This window comes from Malaclemys terrapin, chromosome 10 (genome assembly GCF_027887155.1).
Source record: "Malaclemys terrapin pileata isolate rMalTer1 chromosome 10, rMalTer1.hap1, whole genome shotgun sequence".
Taxonomy (NCBI): domain Eukaryota; kingdom Metazoa; phylum Chordata; order Testudines; family Emydidae; genus Malaclemys; species Malaclemys terrapin.
Window position 1 is genome coordinate 44,482,478 of NC_071514.1, and position 22,889 is coordinate 44,505,366.

Sequence of the window (22,889 nt, forward strand, 5' to 3'; positions counted from 1 at the left end):
TCTGCCTTGCCCCCAAGTGAGTTCCATCCACGGGAGCCAGCTGGGGAAGATGTGGCAACAATGGGGGGCAGTACTGCCACTCCTTTGGAGTCCCTCCTTGAGTGGGCCTCTTAGGGAGCCTCTCCCACACCCTTGCCACCTAAGCCCTCTGCAAGCTCTGAGGCGAGCGTCACTTCAAGTGCTGGCAGGGAGGTCCCTTGGGCAGTGGATGACTTCTCCTCCATAGTCGAGGAGATCGAGACCCTGGGTCTGATCCTGGTCACCCAGTGGGAGGACAACCCTCTGCCAGCGGGCCTCGGTCTGGGTGACTTTACACCACCCCCCCCTTCCCTTCCTATGACTGCTGCTCTCACTCCTAGGGAGCCCATGGACTCTTCCACCTGCCTGGCTGCAGATGACACCTCGCTAAAGGTGGCCAAGCTCATCGAGGTGATGGCCAGTGCCATGCGGCTGGGCCCTGAGTCACCAGGGGCACCCCTTGCTGTTGCGGGGTGGCCGACCTACTTTTGGGGGGGATCCCACTCTTGATTCTTCATCCATCAATGCCATGGCTGCAGCACCCGCCATGGAGCAAGAGCCCAACATCACCGCAGGCCCCCTTTCCATTTCCCTGACACCTGAGCCTGGCCGAGGGGTGCCACCCCCTGGTAGCTCGGCTGCTGAGGCCCATGATCCTGATTCCACCCCTTTCCCTGATCCCGCTCCTGATCCCTGCCCTCCCCCCACTCCTGATGCTGATCCCATCTTCCTTGCCTCCACCTCCCCTGCTGCTGCCGCCCCTGGGGTTGTCTCGTTCCCCTTGCTGGTGGATGACCCCCAGGGAGCGGCCTTCATGTTCCCTTTTCTGGACCCCCTAGGGGCTGCTATTTTCCCTCTGCTACCCCCCACTTATCTGGGGTCTGAGTCGGGCTGCGTAACACCTGTACATCGGGTGCCACACCATGGGTTCGCCCCCTGCATGACCGTCTTTGTAGGCCGCGGGGCTTCAACAGGGGCCCCACCGGAGGATGGCCAGGGGTCTGTGACCCTGCCCCCCGATAGGCTGTGAGACGAGCTGCAAGAGTTTCTCCAGGACCCTCGGCTCCTTGGATCCTCGCAAGTGCCTGGTCCAGGGCTGGAGCACCCACAGAAAAAAAAATTGTGTGCTCAGCACCCACCGGCAGCCGTGCCAATCAGATCCTCTTCCTCATCCCCAGCGCCTCCCGCCCGCTGCTGATCAGCTGTTCAGCAGTGGGCAGGAGGCGCGGAAGGGGAGGAGCAGGATCAGGAAGAGGCGGGGGCACTATGGGGAGCGTGCAGAATGGGGCAGGAAGAGGTGGGTGGCAGGGCCTTGGGGGAAAGGGTGGAGGGGGGGCAGGGCTTGGAACAGAGCTAGGGTCAAGCACCCATGGGGAAATCAGAAATTCAGCACCTCTGCAACCACCACCCCGACTCCCTATGGCCAGAACCCTCCCCCCCCGCCAAATGCAGAGTGCCCTGCACAGCCCTGCAGGCCGAGACGAGCAAGTGGTGGGCGGGGGGAGGCCAGCAAGCAAAGCAGGTCGGGGCCCCTTCTGAGCATTGGCTCGGCTCCGTGGCACCACTGGTGCCATTGTAAACCCAGGACTGTCGGGGTCGGTCACAGATTGCTGTGCGAGGATCCCCTGCAGCCCTTCCTATGGCACCCATCACCTTCGCTACATTAAACACCCAGGGCTGTAGGCTGGGTCTCCACAGGTGCCAGGTGCTCTCCTTCCTTCAGGAGGAGGGGGTACTCTGTGGTTTTCCTGCAGAAGACCCATAAGGATCCAGCTGCTGAAGCAAGTTGGCGGTTGGAGTGGGGGGACAGGGTATATTTTAGCCATTTTACAGCTAGTACGGCTGGAGTGGCTACCCTGTTCTCCCCCAACCTACGACCTGAAGTGCTAGGGGTTGCTGAGGTCGTGCCAGGACACCTGCTGCACCTCTGGGTCCACATGGAGGGGCTGGTGGTCAACCTCATCAACGAATATGCCCCGACATTGGGCCCAGAGTGGCTGTGCTTTTTTCAACAGGTGTCCGCCTTCCTCGGCTCCTTGGATCCTCGCAAGTGCCTGGTCCTGGGTGGGGACTTTAACACCACCCTCGATGAGCAGGACCGCTTGGGGACCGAGCAGTGCCTGGCCACCGCGTACGTCCTTTGGGAGATTGTTGACCATCACCCCCTGGTGGACGTCTGGTGCGACCACCACCCAGAAGATGTGTCAACGTTCACCTTTGTCTGGGTGGAGGCCCATCGGTCATGCCACTCCCGGTTGGATCCCATTTATTTATCACACTTTCATCTTTCACAGGCACACTCTTCCAGCATCTGACCAGCCCTGTTCTTGGAGCACCATCTGGCGACCGTGACAACCTCTCTCAGTTCAGAGAGGCCGGGCCGGCCTATTGGCACTTTAATAACAGCTTCTTGGAGGATGTGGGCTTCGTGGCATCCTTCTGGGAGTTCTGACTGGCCTGGCAAGGGCAGAGGCATGCCTTTCCCTCGCGCGGCAGTGGTGGGACATGGAGAAGGTGCAGGCCCGGCTCTTCTGCCGTGATTACACCCAGGGCGCCAGCCGGTGGACGGATGTGGTGATAGAGCAGTTGGAACGGGAGGTCTTAGAGCTGGAGAGGTGGCTGGTTGCCAGCCCAAAGGATCCATCCGTCTGTGGAGCGTGCCAGGATAAGCGGAGGAGCTCCGGACCCTGGAGAACCATTGGGCCTGGTGTGCCTTTGTTCGATTCCGCATCCACCTCCTTCAGGAGATGGACTGTGGCTTCCGCTTCTTCTATGCCCTGGAGAAAAAGAGGGGGCTAAGAAGCACGTCACCTGCCTTCTGGCAGAGGACAGCACCCTCTCACGCATCCGAAGGAGATGCACAGGAGGGCCAACGCAAGCCTTTTCTTCCCAGATCTGACTGATCCTGACACTTGCAGAGTGCTCTGGGATGGACTCCCAATGGTCAGCGCAGGCGACCAGGACCGGCTAGAGCTGCCTTTCACTCTGGCCGAGCTCTCGGCAGCCCTCTGCCGCATAATAAATCCCTGGGCATGGACAGGCTGACCGTGGAGTTCTACCGCATGTTATGGGACGTCCTCGGCCCTGACCTTGTCACCGTCTGGGCCGAGTCCTTGGAGAGCAGAGTCCTCCCCCTGTCGTGCAGGTGTGCGTGCTCACCTTGCTTCCAAAGAAGGGGGACCCCCACGACTTTCGGAATTGGCATCCCGTCTCACTCCTCAGCATGGACTACAAAGTTGTAGCGAAGGCCATCTTGCTGTGGCTGGGGTCCGCTCTGGCGGACATGGTCCACCCTGACTAGACCTACACTGTCCCGGGCCATACCATCTTTGATAATCTGTACTTGGTCCGGGATCTCTTGGAGCTTGGGTATAGGGATGGTCTGTCGTTCACCCTTCTGTCCCTGGATCAGGAGAAGGCATTCGACAGGGTGGACCACGGATATCTCCTGGGCACTCTGTGGGCATTCGGCTTTGGGCCCCAGTTCGTGGGCTTTCTCCAGGTGCTGTATGCCTCCACGAAGTGTCTGGTCAGACTTAACTGGACCCTGACCAAGCCGGTCAGCTTCAGGCTCGGGGTGCTTCAGGGGTGTCTGCTGTCAGTCCAGCTGTATGCTCTGGCGATCAAGCCTTTCCTGTGTCTCTTCCGTCGGAGATTGATGGGATTGGTGCTCCATGAGCCAGAGTTGCGGCTGGTCCTGTTGGCGTATGCTGATGACGTGCTCCTCATGGTCCAGGACCCTGGCAACCTGGTGTGGGTGGAGGCTTGCCACACCATCTACTCGGCGGCCTCCTCCACCTGGGTCAATTGGGTCAAGAGCTCTGGCCTGGTGGTCGGGGATGGGTGACAGGCGAGCTCCCTCCCACCCACGCTTCAGGCCATCCAGTGGAGCGTGGGTCCGCTACTCTATCTTGGCATTTACCTCTCTGCCACGCATCCGTCTCCGCCAGAAAACTGTCAAGATTTAGAGGGCAGGGTGTTGGAGCGGCTGCGGAGGTGGACAGGATTACTCCGGTGCCTCTCTCTCCGAGGGAGGGCACTGGTGCTCAATCAGTTAGTCCTGTCCATGCTCTGGCACCGGCTCAACACCCAGGTCCCGGCCCCGAGTTTCCTGGCCAACCTCCAGACGCTGGTTCTGGAGTTCTTTTGGCTGGGACTGTACTGGGTCTCTCCAGGGGTCCTCCACCTGCCCCTGGAGGAGGGAGGACAGTGCCCGAAGTGCCTGCACACTCAGGTCCACGGCTTCCACTCCAGGCCCTTTATGGTGCAGGTAGTCCGGAGTGGATCATAGTGGCACACATCTTCCTGAGCCACTTCCGAGGGCTCCGATACAACCAGCAGCTCCTTTATCTCCATCCGAGAGGTCTTCCGCGAGACCTCTCTGGGCTGCCAGTGTTCTACCAAGACCTTCTCCAGACCTGGAAACTGGTCTCGGCGACCAGGTCCATGGCGGTAACCGAGGGGGCGGATCTCCTCGCGGAACCCCTGCTACACAACCCCCAGCTCTGAGTGCAGGTGACGGAGTCCCCCTCGGTACGACAGAGGCTGGTCCCGGCAGAAACCACCCAAATCGAAGACCTCCTGGACTATGACCGGGGAGACTGGGTGGATCCCCTGACACTTGCTCAGTGCATGGGACTCTCCAGCCCTTGTACTCCCCGGCGCGTACTTCAGGAGGTGAGGGCTGCTTTTCCGCCCACTGCTCGGGTCTACCTTGACCAGGTCCTGCAGGAGGGTACCCCCCGCCCACCCTACACCCCAGGCCCTCTGGTCCTTCTCATCAGGCCCCTGCCCCGTGGCCCCACCCGACCATACCACCCCTTCACTGTGAGCCGGCTGCACGAACTGCAGCTGGCTTGTTTCTGGATCACGCAAAGGAGACATCTGTACACGTTCATGCTCCACACCCTTCACATCCTCACCCTTGCATCCCACCCCGACATGAAGTGTTGGGACTTCCTACCACCTCTGAAGGAACCTCGGTGGGCCAGCCTATATTCCACCCTGGTCCCGAAGCCCGCTGGGGATATTAGTTGGTGGCTCCTTCATGGAGCTGTGAGCACAGGCATGTTCTTGGGATGGTTCACCCCCATCCCAGACACCTGCCCCTTCTGCGGCGTGATTGAGACCCTGGCGCACGTGTATCTGGAGTGCACCAGGTTGCAGCCCCTATTCCGGCTCCTCTTACATATCCTGTTAGGTTTTTGGCTGCACTTTTCCCCTCACCTCCTTATCTATGCACTCCCTATCCGTGGCCCCACCAAGTCACGGGACCTCCTTGTCAACCTTCTCCTAGCACTGGCCAAAATGGCCATCTACAAGACCAGAGAGAGGAGGTTGGCTGACGGGGTTTCCTGCGACTGCGGGGCCTATTTCCAATCCTCCGTCTGCTCACGCATCCAGGCAGAGTTCCTCTGGGCAGCATCCGCTGGCTCCCTTGACACCTTCGAGGAGCAGTGGGTGCTGTCGGGTTCTCTGCTCGGTGTCCCCATCAGGTTCTCTTCGTTTACCCTGTGACCTCACTCCTGTCCCTGTTATAGCTTTAGTTGTCCCCCATAATTAATTGAGATCCCGGACTTTGTGGATCCTTCCCTTAGGCTGGGGGAGGTCCTTTAGCAGTCCTTTAGCACTACCAGGAACCCAACAGGACCAGACTCTTGCACCCAACTAGTCTGGGTCTGTCACACTGTGCTAGCAGAGGCTTGAGGGCCTGGCTTAGCAGGACAGGGTGAGGGAGCCCAGGCTGATGGAACAGATGGGCTCAGTGGTACCACAGTACATCAGGTGGCACCCTGGAATGGGGGGTGGGGCAACACAGCACAGCACAGCACAGCATAAACTCCCACTGAGTTTAAAACATATTGCCAATGCTTCTGGAGATTCTCCTTTAGCTTAATCAGCAGTGCTTCTCTTCTTGGATCTGAGGTTTGAGTTCCATGAGTAGATGATGCCTCATAATGGTACACTTACTGGTTCCACCTGTCTAGACTCTTATACAGTGCCCATCACCGTGGTATCTGAGTGCCTCCTAAGTTTACAAAGTGTATACCTAAAGATATAGGTCTCCATTTATGTCTTCAGTCAGTAGAGACTAGGTTTTTTTTTTCATTGTTGTTTATCTGTGGTTCACCTGGTCACAGAATTGGATTTTGCATTCTGCTCTGAAGGCTCTGAGGTTTATCATCATCCTGATCTCTTCCAGGAGTAAATTCCAGGTTAGGAAGCCAGTTGCCATGAAACCTTCAATACATCTTTTTTACTACTGAATTTGATAGCTGCATGATTCTAATGCAATGTAGTTATCATGAAAAGTCATGATTTCACAGGGTGAAGCAGTCCCTCAGGTAACTTGGGCCAGTTCCATGGACAGATATAAGGAGAAGAATTGATTTAAACTGAGCCAGTATTCAGTGGAGGACCAGTAAAGTGAACAGAGCACTAGGTTGATGTGCTTTTAATGGCCGATGTTGCTGAGCAGATGGGCTGCTGCATTCCAATCTAATTTTTGTTTTGAAAGCAGGGGGGACACACCAGGGCTCAGGACGGAGGCCTTTCAAGATACATTTCAGCAGGATCAACTCCAAAGGCTGTTCTGGAATATATGTGCACAAATAAGATGATCACCCTCTTTCCAAATGCTTTTGTTGCTCTGCGCATACTTCTAACACTTCCTGTAACAGTTGCCAGTGGAGAACCCAGCTTCTCCAAGCTGAAGTTAATAAAAACATATCTACGCTCCATAATGACACAGGAGAGGCTGGTCGGTCTTGCAGCCATCTCAATAGAGCATGAACTGACCCAGACCTTCAGGAAGCAGTTCAAATCTTTGTAACCAAGAAGGCATGGAAAGCACCACTTTGATTATTCAAACAGATAAAAATGCCAGTTTTTACTATGCAGACAAGAAAAGTTACATTTGCTGTTCAGGCGTTTGAAAGTTAACTGTTACTTAACATTTTTGAAGAAGGCATTTTAAGTTGTTAGTTCTCCTTTATTGGGGTAGTAGCAGAGCAGTACCTTGAGAGGAGTAGAACAGGAAGAAGGCAGAATTGAGACCTTTCAAAGTTCTGGTGCAAGCAAGGGGGTATGGGGGCGTCATTTGAGCTCCCCGCCTCAGGAGCCAAAATATTGTGGGCTGGCCCTGGTTACACTGGACAGCAATTAGCTGGTTCTACCTGGGAAGCTAATGCACAGACACTAAGAATCTCTGAGCTTGTCTCATGCTACTCTGTGGCAGAGTATTGCTCCCTGGTACAGCTCAACTCTTCTTACACAGGACTAGAAAATACTCAGTTGAATTAAACTATGCATTTAATAACAGGTACTATGAGACCAACAAACCTGGCCCAGCTGCCAGCCCCTCCTAACATTAGGAGACAAGTTGCCTTGCAAAATCTGCTCCTTAAGGTGTAAGATATGCCATGTCTACCCCTGTTTAAAGATATGTTTAATCCAGAGAGTCACTCTCTCAGTTCAAGTCACCCCTTTTGGACAATTCTCCTAAAGAACATTGATATCGTCTCCAAAGGGCATAGTAGGTGGCAATAACAAGCTTCAAACATAGCCAATTCTGGCCTTGCTACAGATCCTACACAGCACTGCTCCATCCCCATAGATAGTCCATCTTGTGCACTAAAGGAGGCCAGGTCCTGTGGGAAAAAAAGTATTTGCTCATGCAGGTAATAACTGTATCCATAATGTATATGCATTAAGGGGCAGAACTGAAGTTGCACAGGCAGCTCTAATTCTGGTATTTCCTAAAGCTTGAGAGCTTCACTTTGCAACCTTAATAATGTTCTTTTCATGTAGTCTTTTTGCATGTGTGTAGTTTATTCAGTTTTTTTTAAACTAACAGAAAAAAAAAGAAATTCAATCAGGTGACATTATATTGACACCTACGTGGGTCATTGGCAGGTTTGGAACCTTTAGATCCATTGCATCTACCACTGCCACTTGAGCTAACAGAGTAAATGATAGCATAAGAAAATAGGAATGGCCATGCTGGTCAGACCAATGGTCCATCTAACCCAGTATCCTGTCTCCAATAGTGACCAGAGCGGATGCCTTAGAGGAAATAAACATAACAGAGCATTATCGAGTGATCCATCCCCTGTCATCTAGTCCCAGTGTCTGGCAGTTGAAGGTTTAGGGACACCTAGAGCATGGGGTTGTGTCCCTGACCTTCTTGGCTAATAGCCATTGATGGACCTATTCTCCATAAATGTATCTAATTGTTCTTCGAATTCAGTTATACTTTTGGCCTTCACAACATTCTCGGCAATGAATTCCACAGGTTAGCTATGTATTGTGTGAAGAAATATTTCCTTTTGTTTGTTTTAAACCTGCTGCCTATTAATTTCACTGAGTGACCCCTGGTTCTTGTATTGTGTGAAGGGATAAATAACACTTCCCTATGCACTTTCACCACACCATTCCTGATTTTATAGACCTCTATTGTATCCTCCCCCCTTAGTCATCTCTTTTCTAATTGAACAATCCCAGGCTTTTTAATCTGTCCTCATATGGAAGCTGTTCCATACCCCTAATCATTTTTGTTGCCTTTCTCTGCACCTTTTCCAGTGCTAATATATCTTTTTGAGATCGGGTGACCAGAACTGCATGCAGTATTCAAGATGTAGGCATAGCATTGATGTATACAGTGACATTATGAGGTTTTCTCTTTATTATCTGTCCCTTTTCCTAATGGTTCCTAACATTCTGTTAGCTGTTTTGACTGCTGCTGCACATTGAGCCAATGTTTTCAGAGAACTATCCACAATGACTCCAAGATCTCTTTCTTGCATTGTAACAGTTAATTTAGACCCTATCATTTTGTATGTGTAGTTTTGATTATGTTTTCCATTACTTTGCATTTATCAACAGTGAATTTCACCTGCCATTGTGTTGCCCAGTCACCCAGTTTTCTAAGATCCCTTTGAAACTCTTTGCAGTCAGCTTTGGCCTTAACTATCTTGAGTAATTTTGTATCTTCTGCAAACTTTGCCACCTCATTGTTCACCCTTCTTTTCCAGATCATTTGTGAATATGTTGATCAGTACTGGTCCCAGTACAGATTCTTGGAGGGACCCTGGTATTCTCCACATTGTGAAAACTGACTATTTATTCCTGCCCTTTGTTTCCTATCTTTTAACCAGTTACTGATCCATGAATGAATCTTCCCTCTTATCCCATGACTGCTTACAAGCATTTGGTGAGGTACCTAGTCAAAGACTTTTTGAAAGTCCAAGTAAAATATATCGACTGGATCACCTTTTTCTACATGCTTGTTGACAACCTCCAAGAATTCTAATAGATAGTTGAAGCATGATTTCCCTTTACAAAAGCTGACTCTTCCCCAATATATCATGCTTACCTATGTATCTGATAATTCTGTTCTTTACTACAGTTTCAACTTGTTTGCCTTGTACTCAAGGTAGGCTTACCAGCCAGTAATTGCAAAGATTGGCTCTATTACCTAGCAGTAGTAGGTTGTCATCCTTTATGTGGGCCAGCTTTACAGGGGGTTAAGGCACTTTGCTAGAGGGTTTCACAGATATTTGCTGACAGCAAAGGAATAGTGAGATTCAGGAATCATGGGCTCCATTCCAGATTTTGGAAGGAAGCATGCTCTTGTGAGCACAGACTATTCTGCCAGTTTACCCCAAGCTTGATCCCCTTCTGCATCTTCTCCCCCAATCTGTCCCAGTCCTGTCTCTTCTCCACTTCTGCCTTCCCAGCCCACTCCCAATCTCCTTGCCTTGCTAGTCCTAGTCTCCCCCACAGGACTCCCAGCCTAGTCTCAGTGCCGAGCCATTCTCAGTTCTCTCCTCCATTCCCCCACTCATAGGTTCCTAGGCCAGAAGGTACCACTGTAATCATCTACTCTGACCTCCTGCATAACATGGGACATAGGCCTCTACCGAATTAATTCATGTTTAAACTAGAGCACATATTTTGAAAAATATCCAATCTTGATTTAAAAATTGCCAGAGATGGAGAATCCACCACTACCCTTGGTAAATTATTCCATTGGTTAATTACTGTTAAAAATGTGTGCCTTATTTCAAGTCTGAATTTGTCTAAATTCAATTTCCAGATTTCTGCTGGGGCACCCATTTTTCTGGTGCCCCCCAATTGGCCGGAGCTCCTGGGTACGGGCCCCGTTGGTCCATTGGCTAATCCGCCACTGAGTAGCAGTAGCACCACTGCCATACACAGAGAACATAAAAACATAACAACGGCCATACTGGTCAGACCAAAGGTCCATCTAGCCCAGTATCCTCACAAACTCCCTCACAAAACTCCCCTGTTAGCCGCTCCCGGTCACTTAGGAGCTGGCTTTTTGAAGCCCTGGTCTTCCTGATTAGCCCCACCCCCTGATTAAGAGCTAATAAAACCTCCCTATTCCTACTCAAGAGTCCCCTGTTTATATATTCAAGAATTACATTAGTCCTTTTGGCCACAACATTGCACTGAAACTCATGATTATCCACCATCACCCACAAGTCCATTTCGGAGTCACTGCTTCCAAATAGAGTCCCCCATGCTGTAAATGTGGCCAACATTCTTTGTTCCTAGAGGTATAACTTTACATTTGGCTGTAGTAAAATGCAGAATGTGTGCTTGCGCCCAGCTCTGTATCAATGATCTGTCCTCTTCATTATTTGGATCACTTAATGGTTACCTGTTCTGTTCATTCCCCCTGGGGCACCTAGCATTGGCCATTGTTGGAAGACAGGATACTGGGCTAAATGGACCTTTGGTCTGAACCAGTATGGCTGTTCTTATGTACCACTTCCCCTGTCTTTGTGTCAACTGCAAAATTTATCAATAATGACTTTGTTTTCTTCCAGGGCATTGATAAAAATGTCAAATAACATACAGCCATGAACTGATCCCTGGGGGAAACCACTAAAAACACACCCACTCAAGGATAATTCTCCATTTACAGTTAAATTTTGAGATCTGGCCCCAGTCTCCTTCTCCAAGTGGTCCTAGTTACTCCTGCTGGCTCTTCATCTGATCTGTCTGCCTCCATCCTCCACACCCACCTTCAACATCCCCCTGACTCCCATTCCCAGTTTCTCTCCCTGGGCTTCTTGTTCAGCCTCCCATCCAGATCCTTGTCTCATTCTCTTTGCCTAGCAAGTCCCAGTTCTGCCCCACACCCTGGCTCCTTGTCATGGAAGTTCCCCCCCACAGAACCTCTTTCCCCCTAAACCACTCGTTCTGTCTCCTCCGCAGCTTCTCACCTGATCTCCCCATTCACTGGCTCCCAGTCCATCCCTGTTTCCTTCCCTTGCTCCCAATCCCAGTCCTTGCGCGGGCAAGACCCAACTCCCTTTGCCTCTCCCGGCTTCCAATCTCCTTGCCTACCTAGCTACAGTCTCCCCCCCTCCAACTCCCAGTTTCCTTCTTCCCCTTCCAGGCTCTTTGTCCCAATTTACTGTCTCTCACCCAGGTCCTGCATTTAATTCAGGCAGCTTATTGATCTATGCTGCCTAGGCCTCAGTAACTGGGACATTTAGAGCATAGAAGAGACTGGTTCCCTGCTCTAAGTTCCTGTGCCCAGATCCAGCACAGCTCCGAGCAGCCTGGAACTGTGATTGCAGGGAAAGTCCTGCTTAACCCCCTGCAGCTCTGCACTGGGGTGTGCTCTGAGCAGATGGAACCTTTGTGGAATTAAACTGCAAAGCTCTAGCAATTTATTGAGTATGTGAAAACGGCAATCTTTCAAAGCTGTATAATTTGGCCAAATTTGGGTGGAGTTTCACAAGGATGGTAAAAGGCAGATTCCTGAACTGGGGTTATTTAGTCTGCAGAAGAGAAGAGTGAAGGCGGATTTGATAGCGGCCTTCAACTACCTGAAGAGGGGTTCCAAAGAGGATAGAGCTAGGCTGTTCTCAGTAGTGGCAGATGACAGAACAAGAAACAATGGTCTCAAATTGCAGTGCGGGAGGTCTAGGTTGGATATTAGGAAACACTATTTCACTAGGAGGGTGGTGAAGCACTGAAATGGGTTACTTAGGGAGGTGGTCGAATCTCCACCCTTAGAGGTTTTTAAGGCCCGGCTTGACAAAGCCCTAGCTGGGATGATTTAGTTGGTGTTGGTCCTGCTTTAAGCAGGGGATTGGACTAGAGACCTCCTGAGGTCTCGTCCAACACTAATATTCTATGATTCTATGAAATGTCAAGTCCCTTCTCCCAAGTATGGGGGCACTAGAGAGTCTTAATAAAACTGTCGCTGTATTTTTTTAACATGGGCAACACAACTTATTGTCCCCTAGCCTCATTCTCAGAAACAACTGAACCATTTTTGCTAAGTTTTCCAGAAAAATTTTGCCTGAAGGAGACAGCTGGCATGGTAGATTTCATCCCAAACAGTTAGTTTGACAAAGGTATGAGCAACTGAAAACAGGGTCTTATTATGGGAAGTGTTGGTCAACCTTAATAGCAGGCAGTACTATCAACCCCACCTATAATCTGTCTCCCGATGTTTAATATAAATTAATATAATTCATTGTGGATGCCTCAAATGATATAGTTAGTGTTACCATGTGATTGTTAATATGGAGAGAATTGAGCAGGTCCTAGGCTGCTGAGCAGGAATTTATTTATAAGTGTAGAAATACTATGATATTCCCCCCTCACCCAAAGTAATTATTAGGGCTGTCAATTAATCGCAGTTAACTCACACGATTAACTCAAAAAAATTAACTGCGATTAAGAAAATTAATCACAATGTTAAACAATAGAATATCAATTGAAATTTGTTAAATATTTTTGGACGTTTTTCTACATTTTCAAATATATTGATTTCTATTACAATACAGAATACATAGTGTACAGTGCTCACTTTATATTATTTTTGATTACAAATATTTGCACTGTAAAAATGATAAACAAAAGAAATAGTATTTTTCAATTTACCTCATACAAATACTGTAGTGCAATCCCTATCGTGAAAGTGTAACTTACAAACATTTTCTGGTGTCTACAAGAAGCTCACTGGCAAAGATGTTATTTTTGAGTTTACAAATGTAGATTTTTTTTTTTGCTACATAACTGCACTCAAAAACAAAACAATGTAAAACTTTAGAGCCTACAAGTCCACTCAGTCCTACTTCTTGTTCAGACAATCGCTAAAAAAACCAAGTTTGTTTATATTTATGGGAGATACTGCTGCCTGCTTCTTATTTACAGTGTCATCTGAAAGTGAGAACAGGTGTTCATTCACATGGAATTTTTGTAGCCGGCGTTGCAAGGTATTTACGTGCCAGATATGCTAAACATTCGTATGCCCCTTCATTCTTTAGCCACCATTCCAGAGGACATACTTTCATGCTGATGATGTTCATTAAAAAAATAGTGCGTTAATTAAATTTGTGATTGAACTCCTTGGGGGGAGAATTGTATGTCCCCTGCCGTTTTACCCGCATTCTACCATATAGTTCATGTTATAGCAGTCTCGGATGATGACCCAGCACATGTTGTTTGATTTATGAACACTCGCTGCAGATTTGACAAAATGCAAAGAAGGTACCAATGTGAGATTTCTAAAAATAGCTACAGCACTCGACCCAAGGTTTAAGAATCTGAAGTGTCGTCCAAAATCTGAGAGGGATGAGGTGTGGAGTATGCTTTCAGAAGTCTTAAAAGAGCAACACTCAGATGCGGAAACTACAGAACTAGAACCACCAAAAAAGAAAATCAACCTTCTGCTGGTGGCATCTGACTCAGATGATGAAAATGAACATGCATCGGCCTGCTCTGCTTTGGATTGTTATCGAGCAGAACCAGTCATCAGCATGAATGCATATTCTCTGGAATGGTGGTTGAAGCATGAAGGGACATATGACTCTTTAGCACATCTGGCACATAAATACCTTGTGATGCCAGTTACAACAGTGCCATGTGAACGCCTGCTCTCACTTTCAGGTGACATTGTAAACAAGAAGTGGGTAGCATTATCTCCAGCAAATGTAACCAAACTTGTTTGTCTGAGCGATTGGCTGAAGTAGGACTGAGTGGACTTGTAGGCTCTAACGTTATACATTGTTTTATTTCTGAATGCAGTTTTTTTTGTACATAATTCAACATTTGTAAGTTCAACTTTCATGATAAAGAGATTGCACTACAGTACTTATATTAGGTGAATTAAAAAACAAAAGAAATAGTATTTTCAGAGTGCAAATATTTGTAATAAAAATAAATATAAAGTGAGCACAGTACACTTTGTATTCTGTGTTGTAATTGAAATCAATATATTTGAAAATGTAGAAAACATCCAAAAATATTTAAATAAATGGTATTCTATTATTAACAGTGCAATTAATCGTGATTAATTTTTTTAATCGCTTGACAGCCCTAGTAATTATAATTAGGAGTACAAAATTACCCTTTTCTCACCATAATGCTGAACAAAATATAAACACAGTGAACCAAGTTTCTTATATATCTTTACACAACAGTATTTGTACCAATACATTTAGCTTCATTAATTGGTTACCCCTTGTTACAATCCAACATTGTGATCACAGTGCTATATAGATACACTTTCTGGGTACCTCAAGATTTTCATTCTTCAGTCTCTCAAAGTACAACAGAAAAAAATTCAGGAATATTCTCATTTTAATATGAAGATGACTAAATTGAGCAGAACATGAGGATTGACTGGCAAGTGTTATAAAACATAAGATTAATCAAAGTGAACAATAAACTTTTGTAAACTATTGCTCAATTCCACAAAATTGAGTGCTGCTATCTAGTTAAAAGTGCAAAAATACACATTTTGTCCCTAGCAAAATATTTTGAACTAGTTTTAAAGCAGGTTATAGTACAATCATACAGCTGGAGGATGTATCCAGCCCAGCCATGTTTCATGTCTTATAATGCCCCAGGGGCCTGGTTATCTCATGATTACCATGCCACCTCTTGAGTCTTAGTACTATATAATTTATGCACTGAAAGAGACAATTCAATTAGCCAATAACAAAATTAGAAACAAAGATAGCATATATATATATATATATATATATATATATATATATATATATATATATAAAACATTCTGATCATATTATTTAGAGGAGACAAAGTGGAATGGAAAAATAAGAGCATATTTTGTGTGTTTAATGAAGGAGGAAAGTGTGTTCATAGCTCTTATTTTCCCTTTGTAAAAATACAAGATTCAACAGTCAGAATTAAGCTGACTGGTAATGATACAATATTAAAATTATTTTGATTTGAATAGCAAATATTGTATACAACTAATTACCACCAGAAGAACAAAAATACTTTTTTTTGATTTTTTCAAAGTATATTTAGTCTTTTATTTAGTTGTATTCTGTATTGCAGAATGTATCGTTTTATTATTATTTTATTATTAAAGATAAGCATCTCTTGTTTATCCTTTGGTTACTTGAGAAACTTAGTTACCAGGAAAGTCAACAGCCACTGTTTAGCAGCAAACCCTCCCATCTCAAAGAAACCAGGTGCCACAAGCTAATATTTTTACAGGATTTGCTTAATTCCTTTCAATAGTTCTTAACACAAAATTACTTTCTCTCTTCAAGTTCACAGGGACATGTTGTCTAAGTATTCTTTACTTTGCAACTAGTCACCATAATAACCAAACTTACAATGACTAATAGTTTTCCCTTTGTTAATCTTGTTTTAAGAGTCTTTCTGTATTTACTTTCTTTGGTAATGTATGTGGATAATGTGATGTTCTGGTTTTCCTAAGAATGGTCCAGAAACCTTATTGCATCATTCCCAACAGGCTGAACCATCTGAAATGTTGGTTAGGGTGAGTGCTGCAAGCAAGCAACTGTATAAGAATCTGTGGCCATTCTTCATCTCAGCCTAGATCCTTACCTGCGCCATCTATAATGCAGGTTACGGTGAGTCCCAGAGGTACATTTTTAAAAAAACATTTGATGACCAAACAAGAAATAGTTAAATATCGGGATGAAGGGACATGCAGTATAGCTCAAAATTATGTAGGGAGAGTATGGTTCATAATAACCCACCTTCTCTTTTCTGAAGAAATCCAGGAGTAGAAACTAGATTTGAAGGAGTCAATTTTTTTTTAAGTGAAGTAAAACTTATAATTTTTTTCCTGCTTTGAAGCACATAGGGCCAGAATTTGATCCGACATCATGCTGCTTTTCCCCCGTAATGCCAGCTTAACTGGATGGTATGTAAGAAAATAACTTGTACTGTCAACATTTGTTTTATCTTTCATAAAAAGATCATAATTCTGCACTGTTTTAATGCTCGATCAAATGCAAACACTGGTCACCCTAGAGGTTATAGGGGCTGGGGAGGGGGAGGGAGAAAAGATTAGTTGGGAAGCAAGGCATATTGGGATGTAGGGGTAAGTATGGATAATGAGGGGTGTAGGTTGGAGAGCTTTGTTGGGATGGCACGGAAGAGAAGAGGACAAGGGGTATAAGCAGGGGTGGGCAGGAATAAAAATGTGGCTACTTTTGGAGAGGCACTTTCTGTGCCCCCCACTGCCGGAGGAGCTATGTCTCCCCACCTTGGCCCCAGTGGAGCTGGCTCTCTCCCCCCATCCTCCACAGCCCCTGGGCCGGTGTCCCGCTCCCTCAGCAGACAGAGAAGCTGGATCTCCACCCCCCCCCCCCGCTGCAGAGCTTGCCCTCGCAGCCCTGGCTCTGAAGGAGTTCTCTGTCCACACTGACTGGGGGGGGGTGGTGGTGGTGGTGGTGTGCTGATTGTAGGGGATCAAAGGGGTGTAGGATGAGGGGATGTGGGGTTGGTGGTGGGTAGGGGCATAGGGGTGTGGGGTCGGTGGAGGTGTAGGGGGTCATGGGGGATAGGGTAAGGGGGTGTGGGGTTGATGGGGGTCAGGGACGTGTAGGATGAGGGGGTGTGGAGTCGGTGGAGTATAGGGGGTCAGTGGGGTGTAGGATGAGGGGGTGTGGAGTTGTGGGGGGTAGGGAGTCGGTGGGAGGTAGGATGAGGGGGTGTGGGGTCAGTGGGGGTAGGGTGTCGGTGGGTTGTAGGATGAGGGGGTCTGGGGGTAGGGGGTCAGTGGGGTGTAGGATGAGGGGGTGTGGAGTTGTGGGGGGTAGGGAGTCGGTGGGAGGTAGGATGAGGGGTGTGGAGTTGGTGGGGGTGTAGGGAGTTGGTGGGGAGTAGGACGAGGGTGTGTGGAGTCAGTGGGGGTAAGATGTTGGTGCGGGGTAGGATGAGGGGATGTGGGGTCGGTGGTGGGTAGGGGGTTAGAGGGGTGTGTGGTCAGTGGGGGTAGGCGGTCGGTGGGGTGTAGGATGAGGGGGTGTGGGGTCAGTGGGGGTGTAGGATGATGGGGCATGGGATTGGCGGCGGGTGGGGGTTCAAAGTGGTGTGGGGTTGGTGGGGGTATAGGATGAGGGGGTGTGGGGTCAGTGGGTGGGGTGTAGGGGGTCAGAGGCGTGTAGGATGAGGGGCTGGGGTCATCAACTTGTCCATACACGGACACAAGTGTCTGTGGTAAAAACGTTGAGGTCCATGGTAATTTTTCAAAAAATTGAATGACTGAATGACATAACCCCCCACCCCAATGTCCATCACTAAGTATGATAATTTTGTTAAGTGTCCGTCATGCAACATGGTATTGCCCATCCTGATGAGGGAGTGTAGGGGGTCAGAGGGAGTATAGAGGAGCAGGGGGGAGGGGTGTAGGATGAGGGAGTGTAGGGGGTCAGTGGGGGACGAGCAGGCGCTGTTCCGGCACCAGTAGTGCCCGGTGGCCCCTCACAGCCCTGCCTGGGGCCCTGTGCCTAGCTAGGAGCGGCTCCCGCAGGAGCTCGGCGGTGCTATCCCCACGATGGTCCCTTTCCGGGTTTCCCTGCTGTCCCCTTCGCGCCGCGTTTTCTCTCTCTCCAGGCGGAGTGTGGGATTCTTTGCGCGGGCGGGGGAAGGTGGTGCTCCGCGCGCGCCCCCGGCGTTTGGCCGTCGGAGGAGCGCGCCGCCTCCCGCTGGGAGAGAGACTGGAGACGAGAAGTGCGTTTTGCGCATGCGCACGGGCGGCGGTGGTTGGGGGCGGAGCGCGGCGAATGCCCCTCTTGCTCTGTGCGGGAGACGTGAAGCCTGGCGCTGGGACCGGCCCGCGATGGAGTGACTCTCCTCCCCGGCCTTTCTGCACGGACGGCGCTAGCCCCGCGGAGCCAGACCAGGGCAGCTTTCTCCTCAGGCCGCCGCAGCGGCAGCGACCGGTTAAGGGCGAGCGGACCCCGTCCGGCCGGTGAAGCCCCCGGGGGAGGGGCAGCTGCTGCTGGGTGCCCGGCTGCCGGGCTCGGGGCGCGGAGCGATGGCGGCGCGGGGAGCCAGGCGGCTCCTCGGCTCCCTGTGGATCGCCCTGCTCCTAGGGCAGCCGGACCCGGCCGGTGCCGCCAGGAGCAGCTCGCAGAGCCCCGCAGGTAACGAGCCGGGCGAGCCCCTGTGGCAGCGCGCGAGGGCGGTGTGGGCGGGGAGCTGGCGGGCAGAGGGGCTCCGCGCCGCGCGGAGGTTGCGCCCGGTCGCGGGGGCTGCCGTAGTGGCCTGGCGCGGCGCGCGGGGGCTGCCCGGGGTGACCGCTCCGCCCGCGCGCTGGAGGGAAGGGGCCGATGCGGCCGGCCGGGCAGGCGGCTCGCTGAGGGCGGGGAATGGTAGCCCCGCGGCTTTGGGGAGGCCAGGGCTGTTGGTCCGGGCTGGGCATTTACAGGCACCTTTCCCCAGCTCTGGGAAGGTCCGTTCCACTTGTGAGAGCGGGACAGCCTTGGGCACCTTACGTGCACAAGTAAGGGCCACTGCACATCTCCTTCAGTAGAGTTATCCCTGCCACTTCTCGGTGCAGGGAGAGACACAGGAGGCACCTGGGTCCAGTTTCCCTCAGCATTCCCAGTACGCTTCATCAAGGACCACCGTTTCCTGCTCTCATTGAAATCTATGGACAAACTACTATTGAAATCAGTGAGAGCGGAATCGGGCCCTAGCTGAGCTGCAAGACCAGACCTGCTTTGCTGATTTCAGCAGGGACTGCTTACCAGCCGAAAAATGACGACCTGCGGACGGTGATCCTGTTGGGTAAATGAGAGCCAATAAGTTTTTTTTATTTAAAAATTATAGAAAAAAGTCCCATCTTTTTGTCTTTGGGTGGGAAGAAATAGGGCTAGATTGTTTCGCCCCTCAAAGTGACCACTAATGGTCTTCTACATTGCTTGTGCCTCTTTTGCCTGTTTAACACTGGGATTGGCAGGCATACAAAACTTTAAATTAATGGTTTTGCAGCATTTCATTTTTTATAATAGTCACACTTGTCGGATTTTTACTGTTCATGATCTTAGTGTTTCCATTATGAATTCTGATTTTCAGGGATTTAAAAATTAAATCACATCCAGTTGAAATGTGATATATGAATTAGTGTTTTCTAAATCTTACAAAGAATGTTAAATCTGTTAAATATGTTATAGAATGCTTATCAAGTCTTTAATAGTGTAAGCTGCTTAGTTTGCAAAGCTTTTGCTAAAAAGAAAAAAAAAACGTTTGTCCCTTTGTTGGCATTTGAATTCATGCTAAAAAAAAATGGTTTCTAGTGCCAAGAAATACCTTCAACTTTTGATTGGAAATCTATTGTAGCTTTTGCATTTTGACATTTTAAAGATAGTTGTAGTGGTGAGGTTTTGTTTGAAAAAGAAATTATTGATCAGGCAGTGGAGTTTCTTCATAGAATTGACTGAATAGGCTTTGTTATTACATGGTATAGTATGGCTGTTTCAAATCACATTAGGCAGGAACTTGGCATGGGGGTTGTCAGTGTGGGTCCTGCTATAAAATATGTATGTATGGTGACTGATATTTACATGACAGGAGAGTATTTGTCTTTACAAAATGCAAGTTTTGTAGGTTCTAATTCTGAAGTATGGCCTGTCCCTTATGAAAAGGATGTTAAAAATGGGATATTGTAGAGAAAGATGTAGTGAAGTGGGAAGGGACCCACAGAGAGAGAGTACTAAAAACATGCTATATATGATGGAACCAAAAGAAGATTCTCTGGAAGTTGGCTTGAGTCTGTGGCCTGGAGCCAATTAGGTGATTTTTCTATATTTTTGTCTTTGGATGGGAAGAAATAGGGCTAGAATTGTCTCACCAATCTGAAAATGACCAATTAGTGGTGATCTACAAAGATAGCTCATGCCACTTTTACCTCTTAGCACTGGACTTGGATGACATATAAGATTTTAAACTTCAGATTGTTTTTGCAGTTATTGCATGTCTTGGAATAATATTAGACAACTGCACTTGGAAAACAAATATTTTGTTCCTCTAGTACAGGGGTCGGCAACCTTTCAGAAGTGGTGTGCTGAGTCTTCATTTATTCACTCTAATTTAAGGTTTTGTGTGCCAGTAATACATTTAAACATTTTTAGAAGTCTATAATATATAACTAAACTATTGTTGTATGTAAAGTAAATAAAGTTTTTAAAATGTTTAAGAAGCTTCATTTAAAATTAAATTAAAATGCAGAGCCCCTCAGACTGGTGGCCCGGACCCAGGCAGTGTGAGTGCCACTGGAAAATCAGCTCACGTGCCATAGGTTGCCTACCCCTGCTCTAGTATATAAACTATAATGTACTTGCTGGGTGCTGCAGGTGCCATTTAAAGAAAAAAAAGAGAGAACTCTGCTTGAGTGACTTAAAGCAGCAGAGCCCCAAGAGTGAATTCAACCATATGGTTACTGTAGGGTCATACATTCCTAATACATACTATAACTATTAAAATTGACCAGTTTATTCTTTGCATTGTTGCACTATGTAATTCCCATTAATGTTAACAGGAGCCATAGTGGCTAGAGGGACAAGAAGCCCATGCCCTTTGATTGTAAAAGTATATTTAAAAAAAAATGGTTAAATTATTAATTTACCCTTTCTTTACTGTCGGTAAGAGTATTACCAGGCTTAATATCCCAAGTCACCATTTATGATATAATTCCTCTTGTCTTAACTGTTTATGGAATGATTATTAAATTCCCCAAATATGTTGTTTGATTTAGGTCAAATATATCTAGTTCTCTGACCCAAAGAGGTTAGACATGAAATGGCAAGGGAAGAAAAAAACTTAAACAGATAGGGGTGGGGAGGTCAAAGTTTATTTTCAGTTATAAGATCATGAGTGTGCTTGGGTGATTTTGTGCAAATCTTTTATTGTTTCATTAAGAATTTTTGTATATATTTAACTTGCAAAATAATTATAAACACAGGAGACTAAAGGAATTACTGATGTCATAGAGTTTAAGGCCAGAAGGGACCACCAGATCATCTAGTCAGACCTCTTGTATATCACAGACCTCCAACACCACCTGCATAATAAATCTAATACTTGTCATACATGTATATTGACTATTCAGCATATAATTTGACATGTAAGTGACTTGATTGAAAATAACTCCTCGTAAGCTATGCATGATGTATTGTTTTGGCATTTGCATAAGTGCCCATAAATAGAGTGCAGTGAAAGGCCATCTTGATGTTTTTTCTTTGTGAATAGAGAGACTATTGCAAGTCATTCTTTATCTGGACTTTATGCAACAGGAATACAGCATAGTTTGTAGCAGCTGGTTGGTTTGGTTTAGTCTTTTGTACTATAAGTTTTTCTAACTTTTCAGCCATAGTTGTTAAAAGAGCAAAGTGAATGGGCTCAGTTACAAGGGTATTATGTAGAATCCTTCTAGATAGTGCTTTATGTAAAGTTTGTTATCTCGAGGGGAAGGCAGTACATTGCTACTTAGCTAAGTTGTAAGTGGATGGTTTGTTTCTTTCAGTCTCACTTTTGCTGTGGTATTATTACCTTGTTACTTCACATTTTAGCGTTCTTAAATTTATTTTTTTTAGTTGTAGGTCCTGTTTCAATTAAATGGTTGTTGACTGATGATGAAATTATTATAGTAAACTAATGTATGAATTTACACAGATTTGATCAGTTTATACATATACCCATGTGTAGTATGCATTTGTCACAAACAGGAAGTGTGGAAAATAGTCATTTTCATTTTAAATTAGATTTCTTGGATTAGTTGTGTTCCTCCTTTCTCTTTATATAAATAATATAGTACACACTTGGTTATTCTTGGCTATAAAGTATCCTGGTGGTTTGCAAGATATCAGACTTTTGTCACTGTTCTATTCTAGGAGTGATTATTGCCAGGGCAGTGTAATATGGGGAAGTGGGGGAGAGATGCCACATTTTTGTTTGAAGGTTTTATAAATGTTGGGTCTTTGAAAGTTGTTTAGAGGCTTGCGTTGTTAGTTCTGGTGGAGCTGAGTTCATGTCTTGAGTGTAGGTGAGGAGGACAAAGGTGCATGATAAATATGACTTCTATGGATATCATCACATATATATTATGTATCTTAATGAGAAACTATTAATTTATTTACTTTGAAAGAGAAGATAAAATTATGCAAGCATCCTCAGAGAAATCTAAACACAGCTCAGGCGGCTTGTTCTTTTTTTTTTTTCTTTTTTTTTTTAAATAATATTCAGATAGCCACACAAAATTGAGCTTTCTATCTGCATGAGATTTTCAAAAAATATTTAATGCATGCTTTCCTCTTAGTCAGCAATAGAAAGCAATGAGGGTGCATGGAAATGGAACAAGATGGGTGTTTTCAAGAAAATTACATAAAGAACAATATTAACATTCTCTTGGCAAATATATTTCTCATTTATGTAACAATACATAATTTCAAAATTGCAGCCTATAGATCACTTTGGGACAGAAAACAGGTGTTGCAGTAATTTTAACCTTTTAGAAATCTTCAACTTCATGAAGTATATGCCATCACAGATATGATCTTTTTTCCTAAAAATGCATAAGGATTTGTTTT

At 47.0% G+C, this 22,889-nt stretch overlaps 1 protein-coding gene across 10 annotated transcripts in view; it reads left to right on the forward strand.

Moving 5' to 3' along the window:
• The first annotated feature begins 18,076 nt into the window (after positions 1-18,076).
• Positions 18,077-22,889, forward strand: part of NEO1 (neogenin 1) — a 553,038-nt gene continuing 548,225 nt past the window's right edge. For all 10 annotated transcript variants that reach the window (XM_054041102.1, XM_054041112.1, XM_054041104.1 and 7 more), the window contains exon 1: positions 18,077-18,446. In XM_054041102.1, coding sequence (XP_053897077.1) covers positions 18,338-18,446 — 109 coding nt within the window. In that variant the 5' untranslated portion in view covers positions 18,077-18,337. The remainder of the gene's footprint in view (positions 18,447-22,889) is intronic.